General features: G+C 40.6%; 1 protein-coding gene across 1 annotated transcript in view; it reads left to right on the forward strand.

Annotated features, from left to right (window-relative positions):
• AVEN (apoptosis and caspase activation inhibitor) overlaps positions 1–12,284 on the forward strand; it is a 192,210-nt gene that overhangs the window by 172,751 nt on the left and 7,175 nt on the right. Inside the window, exon 3 of the mRNA XM_061430665.1 lies at positions 8,436–8,506. Coding sequence (XP_061286649.1) covers positions 8,436–8,506 — 71 coding nt within the window. The remainder of the gene's footprint in view (positions 1–8,435; positions 8,507–12,284) is intronic.

Here is a 12,284-nt window from a genome sequence, read left to right on the forward strand (position 1 = left end):
CACCCTCTCCCCCATCTCCCCATGGCCACAAGTCTATTCTCTATATCTGTTTCTCCCTGTAAGTAAATTCTCAAGTACATTTTTCTAGATTCCATATATGTGCATTAGAATATATGACATTTATCTTTCTCTTTCTGACTGACTTCACTCTGTATAATAGGTTCTAGGTTTATCCACCTCATTAGAACTGACTCAAAGGCATTCCTTTTTATGGCTGAGTAATATTCCATTGTGTATATGTACCACAACTTCTTTATCCATTCATCTGTTGATGGACATCTAGGTGACTTCCATGTTCTAGCTATTGTTAATAGTGCTGCAATGAACAATGTGTCTTTTTCAATTTTGGTTTCCTCATATTATATGCCTAGGAGTGGTATTGCTGTGTCATATGGTGGTTTTGTTCCTAGTTTTTTTAAGGAATCTCCATACCGTCTTCCATAGTGGCTGTATCAATTTACATTCCCATCAACAGTGCAAGAGTGTTCCCTTTTCTCCACACCCTCTCCAGCACTTTTTGTAGACATTTTGATGATGGTCATTTGAGGTGATATCTTGTTGTAGTTTTGATTCACATTTCTCTAATAATGAGCAATGTTGAGCATCTGTTCAACTGTTTGTTAGCCATCTGTATGTTCTTTGGAGAAATGTCTATTTAGGTCTTTTTTCTGATTGTGTTGTTTGTTTTTCTGGTACTGAATTGTATGAGCTGCTTATATATTTTGGAAATTAATCCTTTGTCACTTCTTTCAGTTGTTATTATTTTCTCCCATTCTGAGGGTTGTCTTTTCACCTTGCTTATAGTATCCTTTGCTGTGCAAAAGCTTTTAAGTTTAATCAGGTCCCACTTGTTTACTTTTGTTTTTATTTCCATTGGAGAAGGCAATGGCACCCTACTCCAGTACTCTTGCCTGGAAAATCCCATGGATGGAGGAGCCTGGTGGGCTGCAGTCCGTGGATTACTCTAGGAGGTAATTTTAGTTTTTTAAGGAACCTCCATACTGTTTTCCAAAGTGGCTATACCAACTTACATTCCCACCAACAGTGTAGGAAGGTTCCCTTTTCTCCACCCCTTTTCCAGAATTTAATATTTATAATTGTTTTTAAGACATATTAATTCAGCATTGTGATCAGACTGTTATATATAACAATCAACAGCATTGGCACAAAAAGAAAATCTACATTAAAACTCTTTGTTGGAATGCTTTACACTTTCCATAGAACAGAAACTAAAATAACCTGTTATGCAATTAATCTCAAGTACAGTCCTCAAGTTTTTTGCCCATACACATGAATATTGTCTAAACCATGTCTTCTTTAGCAGCGAGGCCCTGCCACCACTGTGCTTGGCTGAGTTCACAAATCTGTAGCTTCCCTGTCACTTCTTTCCCTCTCCTCTCCTGCTAAGCTTTGTTTCCTGGCAGTAACTAAAGCCTTCTGCTGCTGCCATAGCTACTGTTGCTGGAACCACCATAGCCACCTTGGTTTCGTTGGTTTGGCAAAGTATTGGCCTCCACCACTATAAGGGCCAGAACTTCTGCTTACAGTTTTCTCCTTTTATGTCCAAAATTTGGAGATTGATTGTAATTGCCAAAGTCACTGTAGCTTCTGCCACCTCCAAAATTGCTTCCATCAGTACCAGATCAATTGTAGCCATCCCCACTGCCACCATATCCACCACTGCCACAGCTGCCACCAAAGCCACCTCGACCACTGAAGTTTCCTCCACGACCAAAGTTGTCATTCCCACCAAGACCACCTTCACAAGCACCACCAAAGTCTCCAAACCACTTAGACCTCTTTGGCTGGATGAAGCACTAGCCATCTCTTACCTAGATAGGGTTTTCCTTGCTTCACAGTTGTAGCCATTCACAGTGTGATATTTCTGAATGACAGTCTTGTCTACGGAATCATGGGCATCAAAGGTCACAAAAGTAAACCCTCTCTTTTTGCCACTTAGTCATGATTTCAATCACTTCAATTTTCCCATATTATTCAAAACAATCTCTTGCATTATGTTCTTTAGTGTCTTCTTTAATGCCACCAACAAAAGTCTTTTTCACAGTTAAGTGAGGAGCAGGTCTCTGAGCATCTTCTCTTGAGACAGCCCTCTTCGGTTCCAGAACTCTTCTGTCCACCTTGTGTGGCCTTGCCTTCTTGGCCACATCCACCTCCTCCATATTGGCAAGTGTGACAAACTCGAAGCCTCTGGAACACGTGGTGTTTGGATCCCTCAATACCATACAGTCTGTGAGCGTTCCCCATTGCTCAAAATGGCTTCTCAGACTCTCATCAGTTGTTTCAAAGCCCAGTCCATGAAGGAAAAGCTTCCATAGCTGTTCAGGCTCTTTGAGAGACTCTGACCTAGAAATGATGACAGTGAGCAGGGAGAGACTTCAGTGATGCTTATTTGACAGTGTCCACAGGCTGAAAGGCTGTGGACTTTTTCATGATGGCCCTTCTGATTGGTATGAGGTGATATCTCATTGTAGTTTTGATTTGCATTTCTGTAATAATTAGTGATGTTGAATATCTTTTCATGTGCATTGTGCACTGCTTGAAATATTCTTTCTGATACCTAAGATCACATATACCTAACTTTCTAACATTTTTTTTTTTGCTGCTTTTTGCAACTGATTGATTAGAAAAAAAATCCATCATTAATTTTGGCTCCAGAAATGTGGCAGTAGAGCGATGTTGTTGAACCTCAAGAGACACAGAATTGTTTCCGTATCACCTGTATCTCAGCTTTTGTTGCATTACACCAACCTCAGCTTTGTTGCTAATAGAATGGGACTTTTATAACACAGGAAAAATGTGAACTCTCAGGGTGCATCAGTTTTGTTTAAATCCCTCTTTTCCCCCTTGCCCCATTTTCAGCAGATTCTAGTGAATAAATTACTTCATAATAAATAATCACTGGATTTAGCAGGCCTTCTATTTTGTTATTGTTATCTGCAAAGTAGAATATTATGGGATTTTGTTACTGTTGTTCAAGCAGCCTATATAATAAACACTAGCTGCAAAGTAGAGTATTATGGAATTTTGTTGCTGTTATTCAAGCACCTTATGTAATAAACACTAGCTTGTCTCCATCTTGTTTGAGAATATGGTGTAAGTAAACAGCAAGGCAGTTCCACAACCTTTTATACATCATGAAGTTAGTCTTTGAAGAAAGAGAAGGAAGAAAGTGCTATACTTGTTTTATGCTTCTGGTTCTGTTCATTATGCTCTGCTTTAATTACTTTCTGAACACTCAGCTGGTGAGTGTCTAAAACTTTGAATGCTTATGACTCCTAAGACACATTTCACCATGTTTATTCCATGTCAACAACAGTTGGCTTTCCCTGTTCTTCACTGGGTTCCATTCTGTACTTCTTCATTCTGATTCATACTGTTAGTGTGAGAGACAGGAACTCTCTCAACCAGAGAGTAAAGCAGGAGCAGAATTGAATGCATTGTGAATACATCATGCTTTTTTATTGAAAGGAATCCAAATGTCTGATGTACAAGATATAGGAGTAACACATTTACTAATACCACCATTGTTTTGTACATCTCGACATAAGAGTTTTGGTAACATGTTTTCTAGAAGTACTATTGATTCTAGGAGTTGTAATTTTGACAAATATGGACACACTTTCATCTTTAGTGAGAGAATTAGAGAGGTTGGCATTCTTTGTTGAAGATTAATTGACTGTAGGTATGTGGGTTTATTTCTTGGCACTCTGTTTCGTTCCATTGATCCATATGTCTGTTTTTGTATAATACCAATACCATACTGTTTTGATTACTGTAACTTTGTATTACCGTATTGTCTGAAGTCTAAGAGCACTGTGCCTCCTGCTTTACTTCCTTCAGGATTGCTTTAGTAATTTGAGGTCTTTTAGGTTCTATGTAAGACATTCTTTAGTAGTCATTTAACCAGCTTATTTTTTTAAGATTAGCCTCTATGTGCTTCATGAGGATTTTAAAATTGTGTTGTTTTGAAGTTTGATTACTATAAACAAAAAGGGCTTAAATATCTTATTTTTCTCACTTTCTTTTCTTTATATTTTTTATGTGAGTATTTGGTATCAATCAAGAATGACTTCTTGGTCAGAAAGACAATTACAATACGATATCACTTGTATGTGGAATCTAAAACACAATACAAATGAAATTCTGTTACAAAACAGAAGCAGAATCACAGACAGAAATCAAACTTAAAGTTACAAGAGGGGAAAGAGGTTTGGGAAGGGATAAATTAATTGTTTGGGATTAGCAGTTGCAAACTATTATATACAAAATAGACAACAACAAGATCCTACTCTATAGCACAGAGAACTATTAATATATTCACTATCCTGTAAGAAACCATAATGGAACAGAAAAAAATTGACTTTATGAAGGTCATTGTGATTTTTTATAGTTTTTCCTATTTTTGAAATTTTTACATTGCAAAAATCACAAGATTAGTGTCTGATAACTGGATTTTTTTTTTTAATGGCTCTTAAAAATTTTAAGCTCAAAATTCTCCAAGCCAGGCTTCAACAGTACATGAACCGAGAACTGTTCAAGCTGGATTTAGAAAAAGCAGAGGAACCAGAGGTCAAATTGCCAACATTCTTTGGATTATAGAAAAAGCAAGAGAGTTCCAGAAAAACATCTACTTCTGTTTTATTGACTACGCCAAAGCCTTTGACTGTGTGGGTCACAACAGACTCTGGAAAATTCTTCAAGAGGTGGGAATACCAGACCACCTTACTTGCATCCTGAGAAATCTGTATGTAGGTCAAGAAGCAACAGTTAGAACCAGACATGGAACAACAGACTGGTTCCAAATTGGGAAAGGAGTATGTCAAGGCTGTATATTGTCACCCTGCTTATTTAACTTCTATGCAGCGTACATCATGCGAAATGCCAGGTTGGATGAAGTCCAAGCTGGAATCAAGATTGCCAGGAGAAATATCAGTGACCTCAGATATGCAGATGATACCACCCTTATGGCAGAAAGTGAAGAACTAAAGATACTCTTGATGAAAGTGAAAGAGAGTGAAAAAAGCTGACTTAAAACTCAACATTCAAAAAATGAAGATCATGGCCTCTGGTCCCATCACTTCATGGCAAATAGATTGGGACACAATGGAAACCGTCACAGACTTTATTTTCTTGGGCTCCAAAATCACTGCAGATAGTGACTGCAGCCATGAAATTAAATGACACTTGCTCCTTGGAAGAAAAGCTATGACAAACCTAGACAGCGTGTTAAAAAGCAGAGGCATTGGTTTGTCCATCTAGTCAAAGCTACGGTTTTTCCAGTAGTCATGTATGGATATAAGAGTTGGACTATAAAGAAAGTTGTACCCCGAAGAATTGAAACTTTTGAACTGTGGTGTGGAGAAGACTCTTGAGAGTCCCTTGGACTGCAGGGAGATCAAACCAGTCAGTCTTAAAGGAAATCAGTCCAGAATACTCATTGGAAAGACTGATGCTGAAGCTGAACCTCTAATACTTTGGCCATGTGATGTGAAGAACTGACTCATGGGAAAGATTGAAGGCAGGAGGAGATGGGGACAACAGAGGATGAGATGGTTGGATGGCATCATCGATGAAATGGACATTATTTTGAGCAAGCTCCAGGAGCTGGTGATAGACAGGGAAGCCTGGCATGCTGTAGTCCATGGGGTCTCAGAGTTGGACACCACTGAGCAACTGAACCGAACTAAATAATTAGCATGGTTGAGCATCTTTTCATGTGTTTTTTGTCTGTCTTTATATGTCTTCTTTGGAGAAATGTCTATTTAGGTCTTCTGCCCATTTTTTGATTGGATTTTGTTGGTTGGTTGGTTTAATCCTCTCTCTAGCTTTCTGTTATCTTGGTCTCATCTCCTGATATACCTGATGGTTTTTAATGAATTTTGAATACTGTATATAATATATAGTAGAGGTAATTCTAGGCTATTGATAATGTCATTTTTCTCCAAAAACGATTTACTTTTGCTTCTTTTAGTCAGAATCAGAGATTGAGTTGATTCACTCCTTTGCCTCAGACTTTGTGAGGCTGGCCTCTTCTCCTTCATTCCTACTTCTAAGATGTAGTCCTCAAGGGTTTCATCTAAAAGTTTTGATTTTCCAGGACTCTTCTTCACCCATGGGCCCTGAACTCCCATTTTTGTCCACCCAGTGCCATAAAACTAGTGGAAGTTCTCGGTAGTTTTACCATCTCCTGGTTATTACTTGATGCTTAATTTTTCAGTCTCTCTGTATCACTTTGGAAACTAAACTCAAAGGGAAAAGCAGTTCTAAATGTTAGACTCACCTTTTTGTGCTTTTCTTCAATCTGGGAACTTTGTCCCTCACATCCTCACTGCCTTGGTAACTGTCTAATGTCTTCAGGTAGATTTTTTGGGATGGTGGTGGGGGAATGTTCCTAGTTGTTTTCTGTAGGAGCATTGATTTCAAACAAGCTATTTGCCACTGTTGGAAACTTACCTGTATTTGAAGTTGAATATTTAGATATTAAAAATACATAGAGCATGCCTCGTTTGCATTACTGTTATCTAGGATGACAGTGGATGAGATGGTTGGCTGGCATCACCGACTTGATGGACATGAGTTTGAGCAAGCTCCAGGACTTGGTGATGGACAGGGAAGCCTGGCGTGCTGCAGTCCATGGGGTTGCAAAGAGTCAGACAGGACTGAGTGACTGAACTGATGACTGATGATATCTAGTACTGATTACATAGTATAGGATCCATGCAGTCATAGGATCATTTTTAATATAGAAGTTCACAAATACCAAAAGTAACACTACTTCATAAAATAGTCAGCTGTTTGACCAAGTTTAAAAAAATCTAGCAGATTAATTTTTTATTTATTCATGATTCATTTCATGTATCCATATTAGCCACTTGTATTTCTTATTCTCACCCCCTTTCCTGTTTTCCTACTAGGTGGTTTTGTTCTGGTTAATTTGCAGAAGTTCTTTGTATGTGAGAGATAGGCTCTTTGCCTATATGTGCTACAAATTTATCATTGGCAAATATGGTTTGTATGACTGCTACATTTTAGGATATTTTTAAAGGTTTTTTTTTGGTAACCTTTCTATAGTCCTTTTAAAATACTGATATTGCACAAATATTTATGAAGTATCCACATATAATCACAATACATATATGTACACACGCACTTAAATATCCACATGCACAGACAAGACCTTATTAATTCAGATCTTTTATATCATACTTTTGGGAGATCACATTGATTTGCTGGTGACTAATGATTGTGATTTTACCCTTCCTCATGATAAAGACTGATGTTCTTGGTCTGTTTTACCTTGAACTTGATCTTGTCAAGTGTTAGATGCTGGAAGTTTTATCTTGTCTCTTTAATTTGGAATTCTTCCCTTCTTTTTCCCCTCTTTTAAGTTAGAAGTAAAGAATGGATTCTATGGCTAAATAACCTGAGAGATATCATAGGAGGAGGAAGTGGGCCTGTACCTGAATCTTGAAATATAAATAGGATATGAATGGGTAGAAGTGTGTGGGTCTTCAGACAAGGAAGAAGGATTAAAAGAAAAATGAGGATAGGATAGAAAATGAAGTATGTTCAAAATGTGAAAAGAGGCTGACTCTGGAGCAGAAAGTCTGAAGAAATAGGAAGTAAATGTTCATTAATGAGGTAGGACCACATTTTGGAGGATCCTGAAAGCTAGGTAGAGAAATAATTCTTTGCTTATAAATTGGCTATCCCTAATGCAAATAATCAGGTAAGTACACATTTACAAAATAAGCCTTGTGTCAGGCTCTTTGTGCAGAATCATCTGTCAAGCTTGTGTATTTTGATTCATTTTCCTTCATTCTGGGAGCTCATGCTCATTCCAGCCATGCGTCATGATTCACATTGACTAATCTAAGGCACATCCTTTGGGTTTTATTTTGCATCTGACATTCTTACCAGGTGATTTTTGGAGTGATGGTTGAGGTTGGTAACCTCACTTCAAAGAGATATTTTAAGTCATCATATTATGGGTCAGTGGAGAATTGCTTTCCTTCAGTTCTGGTTTTCTCCTTTCTTTTCTACTTGCCTACCCCCAAAATTATACATATCAGTTTCCTTGCATACATTATAGAGAGATGAAAATGTGCTTAAAATGGGTAGATGGCCATGTCTGCAGGCCTGGACTGTTTAGCTGTTTCTCAAGTGTGTAGGCTGGTGGCTTATTGAGAGTTGAATAAAACAATGAATACAGCTGTCAACAATATTTTCAAGTGCCCCCTACACACAGGTTGCTGTGGAAAGATGTGGACCGGGACCTTCTATCGAATGGTATCACCATGTTTGGGATGGTCAGCTCTTCAGAAACAGCACTTTTCCTTCCAAAGGGAAATTTAGAGAACTGAGTGTTCACCTTTGGCTTTGATATAAAGTTGTGTGCTTTTTTCTGTTCCCAGGGGACTCCTTCTCACAGTTCCGGTTTGCCGAGGAGAAAGAGTGGGATGGTGAAGCTTCATGCCCCAAGCAGGTAAGGCGAAGCTTTGTGTTGAATGGGGGTTGGCTCTTCTCAAGGATAAAGACCAGCACCTTTCGCACTGTTGTTTAGACGGAGTCTTCACATAGAGGAGAGTCTAGTACTTCGTGTACAGTTCAGTCTCAGTTACCTAAATTGCTCAGAAGGTTTTCAGGGAGCTTAAATTTTACAAGTTCTTGGAGCTGGAGTTGACCTTCATACCAGGCCACTGTGTGAACTCCTCATACAGTTCATCTGTGACTAAAGTTCATACAGACTGGGTTGCAGGGCCAAAGATTATGGTTATGATTTTGAGTGGATTACCTTGCTGTTTGGCCTTCCACTTTTCCCTTTCTGTGAAAATTCCTCTTAGAATCAGTTGAGAATTCAGTTTTTTTCTCCCACACTGCTTTTGGTATTATGGACAGGGAGGCCTGGCGTGCTGCGATCCATGGGGTCGCAAAGAGTCAGACACGACTGAGCGACTGAGCTGAACTGAAGAGAATCCTTAACTTCGTAGTTTTAAATAACTCTTTTATCTATAATTAGGAGCAGAAAACTATAAAATAAGAACAAGTATCATAGTCTTTCAATGAATCCATAAAACCCACACACTTTCTTTGTATTCCTGCCATATTTTCTTCCCAAAGGAGTTTTGATGATTCTCCAAGCAGGATTTCACTGATTCTTTTCATATGAGAGATGACAGGTATTCTCACCCTGTAAAAATGCACAGAGAATGAATGAGTGGTGGTTTGGCATATGCTCCCCAACCCCAGGGCTAGAGCATACTGTCTGACACAGTGATCAGACCGTCCGCCCACAGCTTCAGACAGGAGACCGAGCCACAGACCTGCTGGGGAGGGGTGGTCCCTTCCTCCCCATTCTGCTGTCAGCTCAGTACACACACAGTAGGCGGCTTGCACTCCCAGGTGGACTGGTGTTATGTTCAGTTGTTTGGGATGGACATTGACTTTTCAGAAAGACAGAGGCGAGGGAAGTGACTTGTAAAATAACTGCCTGTCACTTTACAAAGAGTATGTATTACAACATAGAAAAAAGTTGGAAATTAGAAATATTTGTTTTTCTTGAGTCTGTTTGGGATGTACCTGAGCAGAGACGTTACTTTGTCAACAAAGGTCCCTCTAGTCAAGGCTATGGTTTTTCCAGTGATCATGTATGGATGCAAGAGTTGGGCTATAAAGAAAGCTGAGCGCTGAAGAATTGATGCTTTTGAACTGTGGTGTTGGAGAAGACCCTTGAGAGTCCCTTGGACTGCAAGGAGATCCAACCAGTCCATCCTAAAGGAGATCAGTCCTGGGTGTTCATTGGAAGGACTGATGTTGAAGCTGAAACTCCAATACTTTGGCCACCTGATGCGAAGAGCTGACTCATTTGAAAAGACCCTGATGCTGGGAAAGATTGAGGGCAGGAGGAGAAGGGGACGACAGAGGATGAGATGGTTGGATGGCATCACGGACTTGATGGACATGAGTTTGGGTGAACTCCAGGAGTTGGTGATGGACAGGGAGGCCTGGCGTGCTGTGATTCATGGGATTGCAAAGAGTCGGACACGACTGAGTGACTGAACTGAACTGAACTGAGTATGGTTTAGAGTTGTAGGACAAGTTAAAAACAGATTAACGGAAGAATTCAGTGAAAGCCAAATGGTTCTCATTTCAACTCCTTTGAACCATGTTGGCTAAAAGAGAACATTTGAGTTATCTTAAGATTTTCAGATGATTCTAAGGTTCTTCATTCATCAAAACACTGAGCACTTGTTATTTATTATGTTTTATTAGATGCCCCTTATTCAAAGATGAGTGAGACAAAGCTCATGCTTGTTCACCACCCTAGGCCCCTTGCCTTATAACAAAGTGGTAGATGACATGTGGTAGATGATCAGTAAATATTTAGATGATAAATGAAAAAGAATGCAACATAAGATAATTGGTATAATGCTACTGTTGCTACTGCTAAGTCACTTCAGTTGTGTCTGACTCTGTGTAACCCTATAGACAGCAGCCCACCAGGCTCCCCCGTCCCTGGGATTCTCCAGGCAAGAACACTGGAGTGGGTTGCCATTTCCTTCTCCAATGCATGAAAGGGAAAAGTGAAAGTGAAGTTGCTCAGTCATGTCCGACTCTTAGCGACCCCATGGACTGCAGCCTTCTAGGCTGCTCCATCCATGGGATTTTCCAGGCAAGAGTACTGGAGTGGGGTGCCATTGCCTTGGTGGGAGAAATCTGCTTTGGACTGGTAGTGATTGAGAGTAGGAGCATGGGATGAAGACCATTTGAATGGGCCTTGGTGGATAAGTATGGTTCTGGTGGGTCCTCTCTGGGGAACAATAGGAGAATGATGAGATCTGAAAGACCAGGCTGTGGTCAGAGTTGGGAGCATAGCTGGACTGTGGTATTCTCAGAAGAGGAGGCTTCCAGGGTAGGTCTAGGCCACTTAGTACCAGCAGTTGGGTTTTCATTTTCATCTGGGGGCAGTTTAGCTTGTGGGTAAGAGCATAGCCTTTAGAGACACAATCCTGAGTGTAAATCCTAGTTCTCATCTGTAAAATGGAACTAATCATTAAGTATAACTCAGAGTTGTCATGAGGATTAGATTGGGTTATAAATAAAAGTTGTTCTGTGCAGTTCCTGACACATGGGAAACACTCAAAATTAGCCTTTATTCCTACTGTTACTTGTTCACAAGAGTATTGTTTAGCAAGAAAATGGAAATGGCTAGATTGGACCTCCACAGTTTTGGGAAGGAGGGACTGAAGAGGTCAGAGGTTGGAGGAGGAAAAGCAGTGGGAGGATATTGTGCTGGCTAACGGGAGGGGATGTGGGCTGACAGCATGGGGCCGTGGCAGGGAAGACAGTTCCCTGATGGATGAGACTGCGTGGAGGACGAGGGAGAGTATGTCACGGGCCAGACAGGAGACATAAGGACAAGAAAGATTCACAGGGGCTCTGAGGCTCTGAGCACGATGACGAGGTGAGCAGTGACAGCTAATGGAGCAGAAGAAGGCAGTCTTGACCATGACTGTGTTGGTTGACACGTCCCAAACCGAATTCATCACTTCGCCATCAGAACTGCTATATGTCCCACTTCACTCCTCATTTGGTTCTCTTTATTTGTGCTTACTTGAGAGAGAAAAAGAAGAGGAGAATCTGTCTATATATCTATCTTCTACCTGCCTGTCTGTCTACCCGATATCTGTCTACCTCCTTACCTGTCTGTCTATCCAATATCTGTCTGTCTGTCCCTCATGTGCTTCCCTGTCCCCAGTGCTGCTGGGGACATGAGGAAGTAGAGCTGACAGCGGGTCCTGGTGAAGCCCCTGACAGGAGAGCGCCCAGCACCGTGGCTGTGACCGGCCTTCACAAGTCTGTGGCTCACGTGCAGGGTGAAGGGGATGCGGCCTGGCAGTCAGGGTCCCTGCTTCAGCCTCGCTGGCCCCATTTCTTCAGGGGAGTTGGTCCCTTGGATCCCTGAGTGACGTTTTCAGACCTGTTCTTTGGACAGTGGGGGAACATGGGAGGAGGGAATGTGAGGTGGGAGGAGAACTTTGTAGGGTGAAAAAATAGGCCCATTATTTTTTAAAAATCATCTGAGGCTTTCTTTTTTTCTTTTCATTTTACTTTTCAGTTCTGTTGACTAGTGACTTGTTTATTCCATAGAGCTTCCTCAAGCACCAGCAAGCACTGGGTGACATGTGGTGGTTCCTGAACACGTGGCTCCTAATGGCGTATATGCCCTCCCTCAGTTCCCCGCAAGAGTGCAGTTCTGGATG

The sequence above is a fragment of the Bos javanicus genome, chromosome 10, assembly GCF_032452875.1.
Source record: "Bos javanicus breed banteng chromosome 10, ARS-OSU_banteng_1.0, whole genome shotgun sequence".
Taxonomy (NCBI): domain Eukaryota; kingdom Metazoa; phylum Chordata; class Mammalia; order Artiodactyla; family Bovidae; genus Bos; species Bos javanicus.